The sequence below is a fragment of the Phalacrocorax aristotelis genome, chromosome Z (genome assembly GCF_949628215.1).
Source record: "Phalacrocorax aristotelis chromosome Z, bGulAri2.1, whole genome shotgun sequence".
Taxonomy (NCBI): domain Eukaryota; kingdom Metazoa; phylum Chordata; class Aves; order Suliformes; family Phalacrocoracidae; genus Phalacrocorax; species Phalacrocorax aristotelis.
Window position 1 is genome coordinate 27045515 of NC_134311.1, and position 22996 is coordinate 27068510.

At 46.5% G+C, this 22996-nt stretch overlaps 1 protein-coding gene across 2 annotated transcripts in view; it reads right to left on the reverse strand.

Annotated features, from left to right (window-relative positions):
* Positions 1 to 22996, reverse strand: part of TRABD2A (TraB domain containing 2A) — an 84294-nt gene that overhangs the window by 60722 nt on the left and 576 nt on the right. For both annotated transcript variants that reach the window (XM_075078447.1, XM_075078446.1), the window contains exon 2: positions 14914 to 15474. In XM_075078447.1, coding sequence (XP_074934548.1) covers positions 14914 to 15474 — 561 coding nt within the window. The remainder of the gene's footprint in view (positions 1 to 14913; positions 15475 to 22996) is intronic.

The following is a 22996-nucleotide window of genomic DNA, read 5'->3' on the forward strand; positions in this document are numbered from 1 at the left end:
TTTCCCACCTGTATGCATCACAGACTCTGTGCCATTGTTGCTGTCCCAGTAACTACTGCAAAACACTCCTCTGGGGACCAACTCAAGCCATCTTTACAGAAGCACCCAGGAAAGCGTCTTGCACTCCAGGATAGCCTCAGACTAAAGGGACTTAGCAACACAAGTACTTTTTAAATCGTTCTTCAACTGCCTGGTGCTCCCTGCACTCAGCACCACAAATCAATAGCAAGCTGATGGAGCCAATGGCAAGGGCTGTCATCACTTCGCAATCCCAGACCTCCACTTGACAGCACAGGATATGGCAAGGGCTTTTGCGAACATGAAGGGAGGGAGCAGTGCCATACTGTTTGCTCATAAGGCAGGGTGCTCAGTGCTTGCCTACCACATACCCCCACAGTGGCTATGCATACCCTGGGGACCATCCCCTGCCCTGTGCCAGCCAGCGACACCAGTCCCTGCCCTTTTGCAGTCTCCTGGAAGAGATGTAAACCACGGAAGTTAAGGCGGGGCCTTAGTGAGATGAAAGAGGCATTGAACTCTAACGACTCACCCCTGACTAGTCCGAGCACAAATGTGACTTCCAGACAGCATTATGGCTTTATGATCCCACTTTGTTCCTTGCTAAGCAGGTAAACAGAGCCCAGAAGAGCTGGTGCCTGCCCCTTACGGATCTTCCTCTGCAGGACTGATGCAGCCCTCCAAGTCCCTCTCACAGGTACACACACATTTGGCTGATGCCTGTGGGCATTTGGAACTGGCTAGCAAAGGCCTTCAATACCTCAAGCACACAACAGACCCGTCTGCTTGGTGGCGTTGTTTCAGTGCTCCTAAAAGGTCACCCATGTGCAGAGGATGTGCAGCAGAGAGCACAAAGCTTTGACCTGCAGTTGCCCCCCTACTCCTGCCTGCCCCTATGCTAAAGTCACAGTACCTGTTCTATAATAATTTCTTGTCCTATGCCTCATTGTCAAAAAAAAAAAAAGTCTGGTTTCAGATTAGCATAAAGAAAGTCAGATTGGCACTGACAACAAACTTACAAAGCTTCAACATGATGTACAGAAAAGATCTGCAAAAAGCAAGAGTCTGAAAGCTTCTTGAAACCGCTTGTCTAGCCTTAATTGCAGATGTCTAAATGTCCCAAACTGGTATTCTATAAGACAGAACAAAATGTACATTGATTTCATGCATGAATCAGTAGCCTTTGAACACTACCTAGCAATCGTTTTTGTTTCAGACAGCTATTTGGTGGTGATTTAAAGCCTCAATGACGGCCATTCCACCAGGTCCTAAGGAAATCTGTTCAACTGGCTAACTGTCTTTACTAGAAACCAATTATATTGATTCTCAAAGTGTGTATCCTCAGCAGTTAGGCCACTGGACTTGGGGCTTTTGCAGCATTGTCCTTCTTCCTCAGACAGATACCTGAGGATGTTCATGAAATGACTTCTCAGTTTCTCTACAAACAACTTCATAGAACAAGTTTTTTTCCTCTCCTGTTGTACAGGCATGCTCTTCAGGTCCCAAATTAATTGTATAGCTCTTTTCTGACCTTGCTCCAACTCTTGAACACTCTCTGAAGTGCTGACACCAGGACTAACCAGTGTTCCAGCACTGGGCTCCCCACGACATTTCTCCCTTGCTCCTACCACTCACCTGAGGACTGCAAACTCCCTTTTAGCTGCAGTACCGCGCTTGGCAGTCATGTTCAGTTGTTATATCCCTATGCACCAACAATGTATTCCAGATAAGGCCTCCAGTCTTATTAGCTTGGCTTCCATGCTTTGCTCCTAGATGTACAGCCTTGCATTTAACAGCAGTCGAGGAGCCCAGCTTTCCAGGTGACTCAGCTCTGTTCCCACAACTGTCCCACTGTTTACCTCCCCTCCGTCTGCAACACCTCTATGTTTGTGCAAACAGTTATTTGGTATTTACATCACTGACAAGGCCACTGGGTAATGCAGGGCCAGGAACTGATACCTTCAATACTTCTTTACAAGCATCTTCAAGCTTCCCTCCTCCCTGGTGGAGGATGACTCTCTACCTGCAGCCATTTTATGAGAATGATTGCTTCCCCTGTGCTGTCTACAACAAACCATTTTTTCATTTTGTCTAGCGTGTACTCCTGTATCAGAGTATCACCAGGAACAAAGTCAAGCCTTCAAATCTATATATAAATTATGTCAACACACAACAACTTCTATCACCAAAAATAATACTCTTATCAAGAAGTGGGATCATGTTTGTCTGACAAGGCCAGCTTCACATTCAAGGGAAATTGGCTAGCATCATCCTGCCTTCTCTCAGCTCTTTACCAGCTGCAGAGCCTATCAACCTTTTTACGCTTTGAGCAAACTGAAATTTGGGCTGCCTGACAAGCTACCCACTCGTTGTCCCAGAATAATGCTGATACAGTAGGTTTGTTCCACTCCCCTGAAGTTTTTTGAGTGCCTATATTAATGATTCAAAGAGCAACTTGGCTTAGCCTCTAAATATTCTGGACTGTAAGTTAACCATTGTTAATGTTTTGTGCATTTAAAAACACTGACATTTAACATTTTTCCTAATTACTGGAAGTTATTTCTTACTGGAGCAGAAAATATTGCCTTATGACCAAGCTATGAATACACAGTCTTCTCCTTTCCAAAAACCAAGAAATAGTTACTGGTTACTTCTGCCTATTTCATAAGCAACAATTTTGCAACCCTGTACAGTATGGAGCCTGTACCACTGCTAGGATTTCATGAATCCCTGATACATTTAAAGAATCCCTTCTTGTTGTTCCAAACCCACTGCCCAAAGGCACTCCATTGGTACCCTTCAGTTGTCTCATCAATTCTCTACATTTCCTTGCAGATTGCTTGTCCACGTCGTTTCCTCTATTTTTCTATGTGTTGTATTTTGGGATTTTTATTGCTGCTTTCATCTCCTCTGTTAACCAGAACAGTTTTTTTTAACCATGGAATTAATCTTTGCAAATGCAGGATTGTGGTTTCTCAGGGATCTAGTACAAGATTCTTGAACAACTCCCAATTATTATTCACATTTTTATGCTTAAGTTTTTCCTCCCACTTTATTTGGCCCATAATTATTTTCAGCTTGGGGAAACTGGGCCCCCTTAAAGTACCAATCATATATACTATTGGTTGGGACTATATATTCCCTTTTCACATAGCAAATTAAATTCAGTCACAGTTACTTGTACCTAAGCAAACATCCTTTTCAGTTCAGTGATTAATTCATTTTTATAAAGCTGGATGAGGTCTGAAATTGCATTATTCCAAGCCAGCTGTGATACCTTCTAGATAGACTGCTATTCACCTTCGTGTTTTAGATTAATAGGTTTCTTCCAGTGCTGCAAAAACACACCTCAAATATCTAAATAGAAGTATAATTTTCCTCTTTCTTCTCCTCTGGCAGATTTTCAAGGAGCTGCTCACCCAGGCATTGTGCAATACTTCTGTCCCCTGTGGTGCTGTTGATCAGTTACAGCCTTGAGCTTTCCCTGTCTTCTTCTTTTGACTTACCACCAGCTTCACAGCAAATAGAGAGATATGTGGTGTCACCCTCTCTTCTTTCTCCATTTCATCCTTCCTAGAAAGCATGTCTGTAGCTACTTTATTTTTAAACATTCCAAACACGCAACTCATCCCACTGGACTCCAGCTGTAACAATAGTCCATTTATCTTAATAAACAGGCCTTATAAATTCACAGGGGGTGAAACTTGTGACCAAATTACCTTAGCCTAACAAGTTACCTTACACTGGCTAAGCAGCAGAGACCATCCAGGAGCCCAGACTTAGGCTATACTGTATGAATTGTTTCAGCAGCTAAGCCTCCATCGGCAGCTCCCAACCAGTCCTTACATACCTGTATTTTGCAGGGTCAAGCCTTTGTGCAGGCATTTGGGAAACTGGAAATGCAGTGCCCAGTGCAATTGGTTGAAACGCACAAGCTGTCACAGACCACTGACTGGTGAGAGGCTGGGAGCAAGCAGCCAGACTGGGAGGAACGGGTCTCTTAGTCACCTCTCACCAATGCAAGACTGAAAGGTACACTACCAGGTACCGACCCTGGTTTCAAGGAGACTATAGATATAGCTCATCTCAGGAGGTCTGCAACTGCTTGAGTGCAGAAATCTCAGCCCTAAAAATCCCCAGAGACCGTTTTACCAGACATACCAACAGTGACAGAGCTCAAAGAGCTACAGAGGAATTTGGCATGTTTGCACTTTGGGAGATACCCTGAAACTCCATGGACAGGAATTTCCCCAGGCATACATGGAAGTCAGGGGAGTTTCTGGATTATTATAGGCATGGGTGTGGGGTCCCAGCCCTGGGATTGGACAAACGTCAGGGGTCTGCTGAAGAGGGGAACACCACGATGAGGCCGAGGTGAGGGGCAGAACTAGGTGAAGACCTGGTGGTCGCCCCTTGCTTAGCCCACAGCTCCAGCTGTGCAGACTCTTGATAACATACCTCTGACACTCCCTACACTGCTTATCAGCTGCCAGAAAATTAGGCCTAAACTTATGTCAAGAGCCTAGACAGTTTCTAACAGAACACCCTGGGGGAAGTATTTAAATCAAATCAAGAAGCTGTCACCCATTCCCAACTAAACAGTAAATACAAACACAACTTGTGCTTGAGGGTTTAGTTGTGTGGCTCCTTTAAATTAGAGAAGAGAGAACTTTTTCGCTGAACCATGAGGCCTTCCTCCCTCCTCACCCCTCATTTATTCCCCCCAAACAGCCCCTGTTCAGCTACAAGAGTCATAGCAGGATGTGCTGTAGTGATTAAGACTTTGGGTACAAAGATATGTGGGGACTAGGGGCTTCACACCAGCTATAAAATCAGAGCATGGGAATAACTCGGTGGAGCTCCATCTCAGCTGGTCTGAGACCCCCATCACCTCTGACCTTGCCACAGACCACTGGAACACCAAAAAGGTTGTATACCCCTTCCCCCAATTTCATGTATCTTGCTCTACCAATTTCTCTCTTACTATGTACTGGGCTTACTACATAGGTTAAAATAACTTGCTTAAGGACAGTGGAAAATATAATAAAATTGTGGTATATGTTAACCACCTGGCATCTCATCTGTGAAGCGTGTTAACAAACAAAATCTGTCTCACTGTGGATAACAATCCAGGAACAGTGCATGACAATGGGATATCACAAAGGTGATGTTAATCAATACACATAGGTGGTCAAACTGCTGCACATTCCCAGCAGAATGGGTTGCTTTGACCAGAATAAGGTTAGAGCTTTGAAAGTGAGCTCAGAACATCAGCAGCAAACCTCTGTCTGTCTAGCGCTAAGGGCATGTCTTCCCTGCTGAAACAGCCCTCATCATGCGTGCTAGCAACCACAGCGTCAAGACTTCCCAAAGCTGCACAGCCCTGAGACGTCTACTGAAAGACCTGGGAATGTTAGTTTTGTGCTGATCCTGTGCAACTGTGGAAAACTAAGATGCTTTAGCATTCTTTACCATTGGATTCTGACATAACTTACCTGTCCTTCTGGATGCACAGCAGAGGGGTAAAACTGTGGGAAGAGACCAGTGGATTTTGAGCACCTGAGTGATTTAGCCAGCTCCCCCCTGCAAAACAAGTAGAAAGAAGCCCAAAGCAATAACAAAACCTGCTTTTCACCCTGTTTCTTCAGATGTACCAGGGAGCGGGGACTCTGATTAAATGCTTGCAGGTAAAGAGGCAGGTCGATACTTAATGTCCAGATGAAAATTCAAATTTCCTCAGCAGCTGAAGTTTAAGCAGTTAATCCAGGACCCCCAGCAAAGGTAAAGCTTTTAGTTAAAACAACTGAAAATCTGGCCTACACTGCATCAGAAGAACCCAGGGCTGTAGTGTCAGTAGCAGGGTCCTCAACAGCACCCTGCACTGGGACACATTCAGCAGCACATCACTGCAGTGCTGCAGCTCTCCTGCTAGTTCAAAGTTTCTGTTGTTATCTACATAACTGGTTCCAACAAGAAGCCCAAACTCTTCCTCTGAGCTTGCAGGAGGCTCTTCAAAATGCCACAAGGTGCCAGAAAAGCAAAGCCAGTGAGCTGTAGTGATGCAGTCCTGTGCTGCCCTGACTCAAGCATGACTGAAAATAGGGTTGAGCCATGCTGGGAGTGGGTTCCTTGCTCAGCCGGGTGGAGAACACCGTGAAACCCATCTCCTTGGTGGGGGCAGAATGGCTCATCCTGTGTGACATCCCAGTAAGCCAACAAGTGCCAATTCTGAAAGATGGAGGGGGCTAACTGTACTTGGAGCACTCTCAAGACAGCAAAAAAGCATGATGCTCTCCCCATGAGCAATGCATCTCTGTGGGGTCTCTCACTACAGCTGTTGTAAGTGGCCAGTATGAGGGTATCTCAATAGCAGGCATACCCAGAAAAGGTAGCCAGCACCTCAGCTTTTACCTTTGGGAGAAAGGAACATCCATGGAATGATGCCTGATGTCTGGATCAAATAGCACCTGGTAGCACTGATTTATTTGCAGTAAAATCAGCCAGATTTGATGCACAGTTGCAAATCCAGTTGATTTCAGCTTTGGCAGCCTGATGGACAACAAAGACATATAAATATTTTTCTAACATGGTACTGTTTGGGGGACACGAGGGGAGTGGGACACACTGATAAATTATAAGTAATCCACACAAAAATTAAGGATTTGAGTAAATAAGATGAAAATCAGACTCTACTACTGAGTCCACTGATGATGCAGCCTCTATGCAAAAAGAACCACACACAGAAAGCAAAACAGGTCAACACAAAAACATATAAAAGCTGCTATTAAAAAAAAATATCTGCTAGGACATTCCTGTAATGCATTTACCAGACGCTTCATGTAAGTCAAGTCTGAAACAGTGTATCTTTTTTTTTGCCAAAGATTAATTTGAGTTCTGGCCAAAGCTAGCAATCCTGCTAATCTTTTTAGAGCAAAGACTCTGAGAAATGCACAAGGCCAGCTACCTAAATCTTCCCTTACACAGTTACATGACAGGATTGTTATCACAGTAAATTGCAGACTAAATACCGTTACACATTTGGTTTTAAGTGACAGGGCTGTTCTTAAGTTGCATGGATGGATCCCTTCATAAACCTCTCCCTGGTTTCAGACTGCACAGCCAACGGCTCCGCACACGCTTGTCTGTTCACATTTGACCTCTACATGCTCAAAAAACAGATGAGAGTCATGAAAAGGAAAGAAACGTGGACATCTGAGTGCTCCAGCAGGGACACTGCCAAGCTTACATTGGCTGATCTGTTCCTTATCAACTTCCAAGCCCACCTCCTGTTCCCAGTGAGCCAATGTAGCTTGAAAGCTCTTGTGTCTGAGCACCAACCTTTAGTGCTACTTGTCTCAGGCTGAGTCTCCAAGCGTCCACTTGCACAGACTGCATGCTCTAGGAGACTGGACAGATGCACCATGAACCAGAGCACAACCTGGACTGCAGGCACTGCGTGCAGGGCCATCACAAATGCCAGGGTCAGGCTTTGGAAGGAAAGGGCCTATTGCATCCCTGGGAGCACCATCTCACCTGGCACCCCAGCAGGAAGAGCTGCTGCTTTCCAAAGGCACAGCACATGCACAGGCAATGGCAACACTAACCAAAGAGCCCAGCCTGCTCTGGCATCCCTCTTCTGAAATTGAGTGGGACATTGAGGAGGAAGGAGAGTGGACAGCCAGCTACTAGCACTCCCAGAAAAGCCTGGCACCAAGTGAGTCTCATACATGACACCTAGCCAGGCCCAGGTGGATGTACATCCTCTGTCCCCACCAGCACTGCCAGCATAGCTCAGCATCTCCAGAGACAAGTCATGCCTTTTGTTTCAGCTGCTCACTTCAGCCATGCCTCTGGGAAATGCAGCCTCAGTTACATTTTGGTAATGTCCTTCCCACACCTGCCCAGTGGGGCAGAAGCCCAGCACCCTATCTCTAACAATGGCAGAGCACCTACAGAACAGTTCTTCGCCTGGCACCTGCCATCAATTCAAGCTGTCAGGGGCTGAGGGACATCCTGAGCCAAAGACGGCACCTGGGACACATATGAGACTCCCTGGTGTGATTATCCTTCATCAATCTGTCTAATCCCTTTGAAACTGTTCACACGTCTTGGTGTCCAGGCATCGTTCATCGAGGCATACTGGACATGAATGTCTCATAAGGATGTGTATCTACCTGCTAAGCCTGTTGCCTGATAATAATTTTACTGAGGAACCCAACCTTTCCTCTGTTATCAAAAACAGTGATGAGCTGTTCCTGCAGCTCCCTTTCTGCATTAGGCCAGATAAAGCAACAGACATCTAAAATTGTGTTTCAGCCTCCCCATCTTACTTGCAAAAGACCTTTCTAACTAGCTAATAAAAGCCTTCATTAAGATTACATTAAATAATTATAGGATTATAGAAAATTGCAAGTCAACATGGAAAATGGAAACCATACCCTTTCCAAAAACCCTGACAGCTTTTTGCAAGCTTTCAAGTTTACTTGGTAAAGGCAATAGCATCAGTGAACAGACCTCTGAATAGAATGTATGGTAGTAGGAATTTAGAGAAATACAAAACCAACACATCACATTCTGAAGACGAGGAAAACAAAAACGGTAATCAGTAGACCTGAAAATGTAAATGCAGATGAAAAACAACTGTGTAAGATACTGAAGACCTCTGCAGGGGAAAATCTTTGCCATACAGTATTAAGTGTACATGCCAACGACCCAGAGGGCAAAAAAAAACCCAACAAACCCCAACTCTATCATTAATGGATTTTGCAGATAAAACAAAGGTCAGGGGAGCAAACTAATTACACTAAGAGAGCAGCAGTGCTGTGTAATCTGGACCTCTTTTTAAAACAAAGACTGTCTGCTGGCTTGCAGTTTGTCTTGGCCAAGGAACAAACAGGGACTGGACCACAACAAGAAAGGTAACACTCCCTCTTTCCTGGGAAGCAGTGAAAAGGAAGAGGGAAGGCCTGGGGAGAGCTGAAGGAACAGTTAATGTAGAAAAAGTGCCCCACTGGGAAAGGCTCAATGGGTTCCCTTTGCTTCATTTAACAAAAAGAACATTAAAGGACAAACTGATTACAGTTACACTACCCACACGTTGTAGAGAAAGTTGCTAGCAGAGGCTTTTTGGCGGAATACAAACCCTAACAAAATCAAACAATTGAAAGCTGAAACTGGGCTGTATTTTTAGTTTGTTGCAGAAAACAAAAAACTAGTCTTCGGAACCACTGCCGTGGGACAGAAACACTGTCACTGGGGTGCAGGAGCCCAGTGGGATCCCCATGGACCAGGGAATCCAGTTTGGGTCAAAAACGCACTGTCCTACCGCTGCTGGATGGGAGGGTGACAGCAGTGCAGTCCAGTTCTTAGAACAGAAAGGAAGCTGTCTTCTACAGCTCTGCAGACACACGCCTTTAGGTTGTCCAGACTGGTTGCAACCTTACTGTCCAAGGGAAAAGCTATCAGCTACAGTCCTACACTTTAGGTTTAGCAATGGGAAATAAGTAGTGAGCCCTCAGGACCAGGCATCAGACAGAGCCACAGCATCAGGCCACCGTGACTAATCACTGTCAATCTGCGCCAAGACCTGAAAACTTGCAGACCAAAGTTTAGCATGGAGGCACCTGACTGCCCGACCAGCTGAATGAGCCAAGCCCATATCCCTTCCCTGCTCCACACTCTTCACTGTTGGTCGAGTTGCTCCAAAAAGCATCGAGCCCAGACATTCTGTGTGCTCCCTCGAGCTGCCTCCGATAACCAGGACCCCTCTCAGCCTGCTGACAAGGCTATGCTCCTCTGCAGCAACAGTGCTCTCACCCAAAGCTAGAGGATCTGAAGTGTCACGGAGCGTGTCTGCCAACCAGCCCACCAGCCTAGTGCTGACTTCTCAGAGGACACCAGGGTATCCCAGTCATGAGCCTTCTCAGAGCAGTGTACACAACTCATCACCCAGCCCTCACTAACTGGGAAAAGGGGAATGTGTGTTGGCATGCTCACATTCTAACACCGGGAGCCAGCCACAGGCAAGGGGTCGCCTGCGGGAGCCACGAGGAGAGACGAAGCCACATTTACTGCCTGATGTCTTCTGTTTCTGCTGAGCAAAGGGCATTTTTAAAGAGAAAATCCAGCTAGTTGATAGGCACGTAGAGTGCAAATGAAGGGAGCTTATAATGGCACATGTGACCAGCGCAAAACAGTGCCACAGCAAAATCCGCAGTTTGGGATTTCAAAGCCCTACCGCAGAGTCCAGGCTGTTTGAAACAAAGTCTCCACCCTTCTGAATGCAGAGACAGCAAATCAGCAACTGAATTCCCTTTTACTCACAGGGAGAGAAGAACCTTGAACTCCCCAGGTACTTAATAAGATCTTAATTAAACTCTAATTATGACAATAGAAATGCAAAGCCTCAGCTATTTTGGTTCCCACCAGCCAGCCCATTCCCCATGGCTGGAGGCTGCAGGTGTGCCTACACACAAACTGGAAACAAAACCAAATCTAGGTCAGACTCCAGAAGCCAAAGATGCAAATAGGATCAATTCAGTTGCTTCAGCTCCAGTTCATGTGCAGAAAACCCTGATGTTCCCATCACCTGAGGAGGGAGGGCTGTTACTCACACATACATCTTGAAGTTACACCCTCAGGGCAGAAGATACAATCAGGTTACCGCAAGTAGTGTCCCATCCAACTTGTTCAGCAGTGAGTGCTCTGCTCCTCCATCAGCACTTTCATCAAGCAACTGCTTTTCACCTTGCCCCAAGCTTGGATCTGAACTACCCCTCGCAGAGCTCCCAGCATTTGCCTCTCCTTGCTCTTCTTCTCTCCGAGGTTCTCTGTTACTGCAGTTGTCAAAGGTGAGTTTGAAATGGGGTCTTGAGAACAGAAACGTTGCCAGATCTGACCTCATCACTCCAGATATTAAAGATACGCATTATAATTGATTAACTCAATGTAGCAAAAAATCCCTTTTTTTGAAATGAGGAGACTAGCACAATTCTCTCCAATTTCATATCAGATCTTTTGGGCCTAATTTCAGGTCATCACTGCTGTTTCTCTAGACTCCTTAGGAAGGGAAAAAACCCAAACCAACCAACTCTCTGCTCCACATGTAACAAGGCAGTCATGTCTTGGCTTCCTACTTTCCCCATAAATGTGGGCTGCTTCTAAATGACAGTTTTATACCAGGGGCTATCAAGGGTAGCCTTTTCACCCAAGTGGGTACCTAGATTAAGCAAGAAAAATAACGCTGCTGTTACATCATGAGGCTTGTATTTGCTAAGTAAGAGTCTACAGCTCTTGGAGTCCCGTTAGTGGTCCAGAACTTGGAAGAGCGGGGAACCCTTTAGAGAAAAGCAGTAATCTCTCAGCACTTTGTTGCTTGCAGAGGTTGCTCTTTGTGTACACATGTGAACAATTAATATCCTAATTAACGTAAAATGATCAACCCTAGAAGCTTCTGCTTAATTTTCTATCTGCAACTAACTATAGGAGGAAGTGGCTGAAAGATGCAAAAGACAAGACTTTCAAGTGCTCAGTCCCAGAGCTCGAGCCAGGATTTCAGGAGCAGCTGGTCCTTAGTGGCCTCCTGCTTTCTACTGCCACTCAAGCAGCTTTGAAGACTACTTCTGAAGATGTAGCCATGTATTCAGATGCCCACGTAGGAACAGAGTGCTGTGGCAAGGTCTGGACACAGGAAAGCCACATGGGGAAAACAACTCTCAAATCAAGAACAGCTAACAGGCAATATCTTCCATCAAGTGTCCCAAGCTTGGAGATGTCAAACTGGCCAGCGTCTTGGCTAGGAAGTGGTGATGCCTGGACAGCATTTACACACTCAAGCCTTGGTCCCATGCCTAGGTTTAACACAAGTACAAACTTCTTGTATTCAAGCTCAAACCGGTCTGTGAGAAACACAGCCTGGACACTACCTGAGCATGGCAAAACACAGCTTGTTTATGAGCACATGGCATGGTATGGGCCAAGGCCAGCTCATTTTCTGAACCAATACCAAATTGGTGTTCTTGACACTACAGCTGGAGCCAACAGCAAAGCTGCACAGGCTTTAGGCTGGAGCACTAATGCCTCTAATCCAGCAAACATGTAAGCACATGCATAACTTGAAAGGAACAGTTGGGAGGTGTGAGGGACTGACTCCAGTGCTGGAAGTTAGCAATGGCAGACTGTGTATAGCTACAAAGCCTTTTATCTTCTAGAAGCCCTGATGATGCTAGGAATGAGACCTACATTCTTACAGGGTTCTGCAAAAGGGAGGCACTACCCATGAAAGAAGGTGGGGTGGGAGAAAAAAAAAAAGTCTTTGAGACAAATTAGGATAGAGCATGAAACAGGAAAGTAAACACCATGGCCCTGGCATGGAGACAGACTAATCTTTCCATACTCCCTAAAGCTGCATAGATCTTGGAACAAGAAAGGAGGATTGAGGAGGCAGTAAAGTATTTCAGAGATTAGGAACACATCATTGTGTACCATATAGAAATGATACTTTTACGGCCTGGCTATGTGGGCAGCCAGCCTGACTTGAGCAAGAACAGAGAGATTTGGCAGGTAAAATAACAGAGCCATTAAACAAAAGATAAAGAAGAAACTGGAACAAAATATAGCCAAAGAAAAAGAGCTCCATGACAGGCAGTGTTAGTTCCTGTATGTATGGGGTTTTTTGTTTATTTTTATTTTTTCCTCTCTCTCTCTCCTCACAAGAAGGAAGTCTCTAGCTTAGGTTTGTCTGCACTTTGCAGGTACTGAGCATTGTGCAACCCCATGAGGACAAACAATGATAAAGTGTTCCAGACCTTCACTTGCAGTAACATACCCACACCAATCAGACCTTGTACAATAGTATGGATCAAAAGAGGGATCTAGCTAATAACAATGGACTGCTTGTACGTGGCCTGGGAGTCCTCCTCACCAGGTAATACAACCATGTAAGAGAAAGAAAGAGCAAATTCTATGCAGAAACATGAACTGAAGGCACTGAACTTGCTTCCCCACCACATAATTTCTCTGCAAGTCTGCTGCAACAAAAAAGCATTTCTTGCACAGGATTAGACCATTTCTTATGGGTTTGTGCCCCCATTTTCCCTAGCAGAAGTTTGTAAGTCATTCCTGTGAGTTTGCTCACTTGAAAGGCAGACACAGAAGCGGTCTGATGCTGGGGGTTCCCAAACAGCACAATACCAAAGGAAATCATTTTCAAAGAGCCTATTTCAAAGTCTTTGGTTTATATTAAACATATAATTAACCCAACTGCCTGAACAAACGGAGAAGAGGGCTCTGAAATCAAAGATTTACAGAATTGCCAACCATGAGAGTTCACAAGTCAGGTTCTGAAACAATCATGAAATTGGCTTAGAAACACAAAAACTGTCTGCCTCTGGTTTTCCTTTTCCTTGAGCTGCCTGTACTGGAAATCTCGTAGTGGGCATAGGTCAGGGTGTGAATCTGTGGTGCAGCTGCTGCTCCAGGCCTGCTCCCATGAGGGACAGCGTGCTCCTTCCCTCTGGAAGTGGGCAGGTGTGGGAGGAGCCGCAGCTCGCATGATGCACATGCATGTCTCTACCCACCGTCGGGTGATCACAGGCTGTGATTTTCCTGACTAGAGCTGAGTTTCTTCTGCAGTTCTGGTTACCCTGACCCCCTCAGCTGGGCTCTCACAATAGATGTCACCAGGCTGGGCAACTCTGGATGTCGCAGCTCTGTATCCTTACTCCATGCAACCTCCCAGCTCACGCGGTATTTATTCCACCTGCAAAACTGCACAGCAACAGCCACTCTTTGAAGAAAGATGTGTGAAGGCCTAAAATAAGTGTCAACAGTTGCATGAGCTTAATGGGGACATGATTTACAACCTATATTCCTAGCAACCTACATTTTTCAGCTTCCCTACCACTGTCTTACAAGGCAGTGGAGAAAGCACATGGGCCCCCCACCATGCTAAACCAGTGGGGGAGTGTCAGCAAAAGAAAAACACACGCAATAATGTTAATAAAGCCTCAACCAGATGAGAGGTGGAGGAAATGGGACTTCCCAGCCAATTCCTAAGGTGGCTGTGAGCAAAGAGTGACAGCACAAGGAAAGAGCAACAGATGCTGCTCCCCGGTGTACTTAGTTCAGAGAGGATTGCCCGTGACCGCCCTACCCAATGCATGGACAACACAGAGGTTTGCCTGGTGTGAGTGGCACCGCATCAACAACTGTACTAAAGTCCAGCATGTTTGGAAACACAAAGGCACTTGCACAACGGCCTGCACTAGCCTGTGGAGCTCCCTGCAGGAAGCTGTGCTGTGCTGACCCTCACCTGGTCTCAAATGAAGGGAAAAAACCCCAACCAAACAAACAAAAAAAACCCAAACCACAAAACCCCCACAAAAAACCCCCAGAAACCACAAAACCAAAAAAACCCACACTTTTCCCAATGCAGAGGATGGGCTGCTATTTCCGAGGACACTGAGAGGTCCACTGGAATACTTTCCCAACCAACGGTTACTTCTCACCTTTATGCACAGCACCTCTGCTTCCCCCAAGTGATCACACCTTTCTTCGTAACCAGCTATTTCAAAAGCAGGTTCAGACACTGAGCCCCAGCCTGCCCTGGGCTCCTGCAGGTCAGCCCAGCCAGGGTCAGATGGCAGACATCCAAAGTTCCAGTAGGTGAAGCCTGCACAAGAAATAAGAGAGGGGTCTCCCTAGGCCAGGTCTAAACCAATTTAGGATGTGGCCTTGACTCCTACAGCTAGCAAGCTCTCCTGAGGGCACAGGCTGCAAGGAGAAAACGTGAACCTCTGGGTAGAGAGCACCAACCCTCGCTCTAGTCTGCGCTCTTGCTGCTGGGATATCTACCCAAGCAGCCAGCCTGGCACCCTGCACACCACTCTGTCTCACCTGGGAGAAGTTCAGCCCATTGAGCGGGTGGCACTGCTCCTCCACTTTTTCCACAGCACCTGTTTGCTTCCTCAGCCGCTCTGCTTCCTGGGCCAGGTATAGATCCAGGACAGGCACGCCTCGCGACTTGACGTCTACCTCTGTCAATGAGTTCACCATCAGCATCACCCACACCGGCCTCTTCCGCTCCCAGTTGCCAGCAATGGCGTTGAAGAGGTAGTCTGCGTACAGCCCTTTGCCCCGCTGGTCTGGGGTCATCCAGGATGGCATCATGAGCTTGACGTACTCCAGGTGCCGCTTGAGCCGGCGGTAGATGTCACGGGGCAGTACGTCCTGGAGGTTCTCCCCCTGTGGCAGGAGCTGGCAACTGGTGAGAGCTGAGATGGTATAGGGGTCAGTGAGGTCCAGCTCGAAGTACACGATGTGGCTCTGCTGGAAGGCCTTCTTGGAGTTCTCTGGGATGAAATCCCAGACGCGTGTGTATGGGACATGAATGGTACCAAAGAAGTAAGATGGGGGATCTCTCTTGATGGTCCATAGGAAGGAGTTCAGCTCGCTTTGCTGGGGGAGAGGGAGACACAGCTGAGTAAGTACAGACATTCACACCAGGCCACTGCAGTACAGGGCTTAAGGAAAACATGGTGCCAAGCCAGCAGGTCACCTGGCTCAGCAGCTTGCCAGCATGGACTTTTCCTAAAGCAGTTTTGCTCACACACAGTCCTCTTTGACCATACTTTTTCTCAGGTCTTGAGGTCAAAATTCAATTTTCATTAGTTAAAAACACAAGAAGATTGGCCCTGGCTTTCTCCTCCTGAAAGGCAATGCTTGATTTTCTCAACAGTAATACCATCCCAGCTCACCATCTGGGTATCTGCCAAGACAAGGAGAAGAACACAGCCAAAGCAGGCCATGCTCCAGACAAGATGCTTATCCAGCTTCCAGTTTTTATCGAGTCAAAAGCTGACATCACTTTCCTGAAGCAGAGCAGGACAGTAGGGTTTCAATCACCTTCACCTTGACACCTCTCACTTCAGCACAGCAAGGCACCTTTCGTCAAAGAAACTGCTGTGACATTTAGTCAGAAGGTGCCACAGCATCTTAGGAGAACTTCCTGCTCTGAGCAAGACACTAAAACAAGCAACACAAAACACAGCTGGCAGGCAGAATTGCTGGAGCAGGCAGAAATAGTTTTACAGGGATGTAGCACATGACAGACAGACACACAGTCAAGACGCCTCCTGGCCCAGTTCTCCTCCTTCTTAAGGAATACAGAAACATATGCAATACCTTAGAAAGTCAGGGAAGAAATTCTGCCTGCCAAACTCAGCCTGTGGTTCCAGGGCATACTCTTTTAAATACAGAGGAGGAAAAAGCTTCTTTCTTTAGATTAGATTTTAAAATCTTTTAAAAACTACAGCCATCAGCAAGTCAGAATCAGACTTTAAGTTTGTTCCGCTGCAAAATGTGCTTCACAGAATCCCCAGGATAACTAGAGTGCAGAGCTGTGCTCAAGCCCTATGGAGTCCTGCAGGACAGGACAACAGATGCCGCAAAATGGATCCCGCCTGGATCCTGCCATCACCTACAGCATGCACCCTGCTGGTGCAGTGGTCCTTACTAGAGTGATGGACACAGCTTCTATTTGTCTGTGCAGACACGAAGAGGTAGCCTTTGCATGTCTAAGGAGGAGGACAGGCTTCCAGATGCACTCAAACATCTGGTCAGCCTTTAGCCAGCAGATAACTCTAAGCTCAGCTCTGAGCCTAAGCGTGCATGTGTGCTGATCTAAGAAGCCTGTCTGACTGCCAAATGCAGAACAGGCTGCTTGGAGGAATTTATTGGAAGCACATTGCCTATACATTTCTAATACTAAAGTCCCAGGGTCAGAAAGGTTAATCTTAAAGACTGCTCTGTAATGAGTCATCCCAGACAACCTTCTCCAGCAGCTCTCTATGTCAAACCAAGGCCACAGATCAGGCAACACTTCAGCAAAGCGCTATCACCAGTCCAGCTTACCACCATGGACTGATGAACCAAGTATATTCCAAAGAGCTCTTCAGATATTTATACAGCATGCCAAGAGTCTGAATGATACATCAGACCTTGGTAACAACATGCTACAACTCTGGATCCTATAGGACAGTCCTGGAATGCACTCCTGAATTACAGACCATAAAAACTCCCTTTTAGACCATAGAAAGAAGAAAGAACAAATATGATGCAACACCGAAAGGTATAGAAGACACAGGGCAACAGATGATGAATACAAATCTGGCACAGACCCAGGAAGAACGCAGGAAAATGAATATGCAAACTAAAACAAGACGGAAAACAAGCCAGGGCTCCCTCCTGTCATTAGTCAGGAGGGAAAAATGGAAGGACACACCACTGTGGTGAGAAATTAACTGGAAGTAGTGATCAGACAGCAAGGAGGAAGGACCAGAACTGCTGCTTTCTGTCTGCAAGCAAGTAAAAAGACAAAAAAGGCACTGCGACAGGTACGATGTTGGGAGGTCAACACTCCTCTTTGCACACGCATGATCTTGTACATGGCAGTATACAAGAACAGCCATGACTGCAAGGAATCATAAGGAACAACTGGTCACCAGCCAGCTTAAAACTTCAGTTCCTGAATAAACCCAGCCAGAAGGCTCAAGCCCAGACTGATGGTACCAGGCTTCAACATGGATCTTCAGCACTGCTCCAGACTACTGCACACAGGCCAACTAGAAACATGTTTGGCATTGCACTCTCAATTTTTTTTTGCTCTGCAAATCCCCCCAGCTTTCACAATCTGCTTCTGAAAGCAGAATAATACTACCAGCCATTAGCAGTACCACTGAGGAAATCACAGGCCACCAGGCAGAGAGTAAATAAAGTCTTCCTTTATTCAGAATTCCTTCCTCTGCATGTTTCTGAATATCCCTTCCTGCAGCACAGGCAGAATAAAGCAGGCTAAGACCTAGCAAAACTTCTCACACAATCCTAGAGACTGAGACCTTACAAAAGCAGAGTGGCTGGGCACTCTTCCTGGCACTTCCATACCAACAAGAGCAGCCATGAACTTGGCAACCCACCCTGAGTGCCATTCAGACCTCCCTTCTCAGAACTAGCTTGAGGGGCTGGAGAACAGCCTCAGTTTCCCACCATTGACAGGAAACCTCCCCAGATGCTGCAGAGCCAGTTTCTGGGCACCAGCAGTTAGGTAACATCCCAGTGGGAGCTCAAAAAGCTCACTTTCCCTCAAAAGGCAGCATTACAGCTGCCTGGGACACGCTAGTGCCTCACACTCCTTTGGCATCTACTTTTCCTTCAAGAGGTGGAGACTGGAGTCCCAGTACTTCCCTGCCTCCATGCCAGACCCCTGCAAACAGCCCAGTACTGCTTCATGGGAGAGGGGATGGGGCAAAGTCCTTGGTGTGCCTGAGCAGGACTGTGCTTCCCCTGCTGTACCTTCTGGCACTCTCACGTTCCTTGTGCACCTCCTGGAGCTCACACATGTTTCACTGCAGCTTCAGAGAGGGAAAAGCAAGAGTATAATCTCTCTCAAAGACCGTAAAAGGGGAGCCGTTAAACAGTGCTCTAGGTGGCTGTGAGATAGCACAGGAGCGGTGCCGAGGCTTGTTTAGCATCACAGTACATGCCGTCACTGGCAGCGCCTCTCACCTCACTTCCCTGAAAGCATGCAGAAGATAAAGGTGCTAGAATCCAATTTTCCTTTGCAGTAGGACCCTTCTACATAGCAGTTACAACAGAAAGAGGTGCTTTAAAACCAGCAGCATAAATTACAGTCACAGTGGTGTCCTGGAGGCTTAAAAGAGCTGGGTTATACAGCTCTAGGTATTTCAGCAGAGTAAACAAAAAGTCAGGTTCATATATAGATCAAGATACATATTTCCATATCGACTCTCTAATTTATGGGTGGTATTCAATGCATTACATGTGATGGCAAAAACTAGGAGCAAGGGGGGAAAAATGGAGTGGCAGCCTAAGGAAGAGAGTGGTAGTCTCACACAAGAACACAGGTCTCTGAACTTGCTGCTGCACCAAGATCTGAAGCAGTGTCATGCTAGCCTCACCACACCTCCCTGTGCCTCTAGTTTAACCTCCCACTACATAGTCGCAGATCAAGGTATTTCTGAATGCTCAGCACTATGGCACAGTGCCTTCCCCTTACCTCACCTCCCCAGGTGAGCAATAGCTGGCTGTGAACTGATTGATGGTATCAGCCCAGCCAAAAAATTGCTTGGAACAAAAAAAGGAGAAAGGCTTTTCCTCAGCCATCCAGGCAAATGAGGGAGAAAGAAAAGGACTTGCTCAAGCTGACACTGTCACAGAGACAACACGCTGGGACCTATGGGATCCACTCCCTGCCACGAGACTAGGAAAGCCTCCCTTCCCAACAAGGGCTGCACAGGGGAAGAACTCCACTGCCCACCATGAGATGCAGTGGGAGCATATAAGGCCAGACAATGCTTCCCCAAAATGAGTGGACAACAGTGCTCAGCATTGCAGAAATCCTGGAAAAGTATGGTGCACATGGAGGGTTTTTCCTCGAAGTGTCTCAGCAGGAACAAAAAATCCTTGAGGAAAGGGAGAGTAAAGTGAGGTACTTCACATCAGTAGCTGAAACCAGAGCATGCTAGTCCCATATCCCAACATCTGCCCTCTAATCACATAGCTGGTTGTAGACAGGTGGCACTGGAAACTCCCATGATCTCCTGCCTTTCTTCTACCTGCTTCAGCAGAACACACACTTTGACTGAGAGGTATTTCCATTATCTTTCCAATAGGTTTTTTTTTCAGATTTGAAATATACTAAGCCTTAGATTCTGTTCATTTTAACTATCTCCAGCAGCTTGCTTTTCCAGCAGTATTTATAGATCCACCATAGGACAAAACCTGCAGTCTTCAAATACACAAATACTACTGTGTTTGTCAGACATCATTCATCATTTCAGGTGAAGCAGCAATGACTCTGCTGGCAGAGTGGTGCCAAAAAGGATCAGAGAGAGTGTCATCTTTCTTCTGAGAAACTAGCTAAAATTGGGCCAAAGGATGTACCAACTGTCAAGAGTAAAATTTTGGTAAACATCCAGAAAATAATGGAGCAAAAACCAGGGGAACAAAGAATGCATCTAGTGGCAGCACTCTCAATGTCTAGAGGAGCAAGGGGGTTTAAAAAACAAAAAAATTCAACAGGGAACGTTGTGGTGATATAGGGAACAGAGGCTCAGAGGGAAGGAAAACTGCTGTACAAAGACTGAGGAACTGTATGTGGACTCCAGACATGGGAAACCTATACCTTGCCTGCTTCCTTCTGCATTCACTTCTGCTTCCTTCCATCTTCCATCTGTATATGTAGAACATACATTTTCCACCACAAAGTGTATAACTCACGGTGCAGGTAGGTGTCCTCTGTGGCTTCAGTGTAACCCTCATACTTACCACTCATCTCCTGAACCTCAGCCCAGGATTGCACTGTTTCTCAATCCACAATATTCTCTTAATTTTTTTTGCTTCCTACAGAAGCCAGAGTATGTGGCATGCAACATTTCACCCAGGCAGGCAGCCCTATAACCCTCCCTATATGGCTTTCTCCCTCCCTCTTATCTATCCTGGTGTCAAATCTTGCAATGCTTATTTATACCTAATTGAGGCAAAGACTGTGCCTTTACTCACCACATAAAGTGCCCATGTATCTATGGTAATGCATACAGAAATGCGAGGCACATTTTTAACAGTCATTCTCTTCAGCTTTTGCCTACCTGCACTACTGACACTCTCAAACTCAGCTTAAGACTGTAAGCAGAACTTGCCTGGGATAAACACTGCACTGGCTACAACTATTATAAGAACACACATTCAGTCTCTGCCAGAAATGAAAAATAGAAGTCAAATTTTTAACTAAAAAGCCAAGGGTTGAGAGCAGACAGATTATGTGCTCTGCTGAAGTGCATATATAGAGAAAGGTAGCCCTTTAAATTAACTGGCGCCCTATCAGGAGCAACGCATCATAAAATACTAACCAGCTACAACCACAAGCATTCTGCTATTAATTCCTGGATTCAGGCTTTAAATTTACCAATACTCTCCAATGTTAAGCAAAAAGAAAGCACCACCAGACCACGTTACTTAGTAACTGGAATATAACCCAAAGGATCCCAGCATACTTTATTTTTTTTTAACTGTTTTCAAAGCCTTTCTTTTTTTTCCTATTAAAAAAAGGATGGGCCATAATATTGGTTGCAGCTTTAACTATATTTTGGAGTGATGATGTGAAAGCCTTCTGAAGTATTGTATGTTCATTCCTTAAAATAGCAGCTTTTCTCTTTCAGGCATCAATGCACGTATTTCTTTCATGACAGAAGCTTTAGGCAACCTGACAAAAAGAAGAAAGGTACACCTATAACCTAGAGAGGTAAGAAAAGAGTCCCCATAAAGAATTAAGGTAAAACCAAACAAAAAAAGCATTCCCTGATGATGCAGGGTTAGGGAAGAATACTTTTTCCCCAGGGGGCTGATGTAAAAATTTATAAGGATACACTCATCAGCTCTGCAAATAAGGCAGATGCTGAAATTCCTAGGCAGTGTGGCTACCGCCACCGTCCTAATGACCCTAGAAAACAGCCTGCAAATACCAGAACTACAGGTGGTCTCACATTTTAATGACATAATAATCAGCAGATAATGAGATATCATTAACACACTTCACCTCCAGTTTTGCTGGTAACTGGCAGAAGTCCAGTCAACAGCTCCTGAAGAAAACTCCCTGTGCGCCCCACCAAATTAGTGCATTGCCCATTTCCACAAGCGCGGCTTCTGCTGCTCAGGCTGTCCCTTTCCTTGTTCTTGCTCTCACTAGCTCCTTGCAGTAGATTCACACCAGCCCACAGCTTTTGCATTTCATGGCCTTGAGGGGAAGGCGGCACCCACTCGAGAGGCTTGACCTGGATTTACGGCTGTGTCCTGGCTAGCCACCTAGAAATCCAGCTGACAAACTGGTTCCAGGCATGATCAAATTGGGGGAGGGTGCCTTGCCAAGGTACAGTTAAGCTCTGACTAACCCAGGCTCAGGCTGACACCTCTAGTGAGGCACGTGTAGCTTGGCATATGGTTGAATTGGCAGTGCCCTAAATCCTAGGAGGAGACATCTCAGCCTCCATGGCTGCAGGGGGGGCCGCATGCTCAGCTGGAGACAGCAAGGCCCCTAGACCAGGGGCTACATGTAGGTGCACGTGCAGGTGAGAGGGAGAAGAAAGGTCACAGACCAGACCTTCCTCACACCTATCCTTGCACACCTACCCCACAGTGAGCCCAGGGTGGCTTTGGCACCTCCCCAGCGCTGCAGGTCTGCACTTTCTTATTGGGGCTTCCAGTTCCCGTAACAGCTGTGCTGGAGGAGGTAACCCTGCCCGGGGCAGGACATGAACACAGATGGTGAGATACACATCCCAGGAGCGACTTGGGCACACAGCACCTCTGGTCAGGCGGCTTCCACGTCCAAGCAGACGCCGTCAGACAACACAAGGGTCTGTTAACACTAACTAACACCAATGTTAACACAAAGTAAGTTCAAGAAGGCTCTTCCTACACTATTATTGGTAACTTTTATCTTAGAAACTTCAGCGAGAACTGCTTTTTACAGTGTCTGAATTTTCATGGAAATGACACCCTGCTCGCAAGCTTCACACTGGCCAGAACATCATCCGTAACCTGCAGCAGGGACCCTCAGTAGCCCTTACCACCCACCGAAACCAGGTCAGCTCACGCTACTCCTGGTTACTACAGTCAGGCTGATGAGGTTAGAGGACGAACAAAACCTAAAACAACTTATAACCGAATTTCCACTTCAGGGGCACGGCCATTTGCTGGTCCGAACCTGCTCCACCACACGCGGCGTTCGGCTGCAGGGCAGGAGGCTACCCCCAGCGAGGGATGCCGGCAGCAAGTCCCTGCAGGCGAGCCTGTGCGGCTGCGGCCCGCGTAGCTCGTCCCGCTCAGCGCGGGCAAAAAGCCCTGCTGGGGCTCACCCCGGTGCCTTCCTCCTCCGCCACGCTGCCCCGCCAGCACCCAGCCGCGG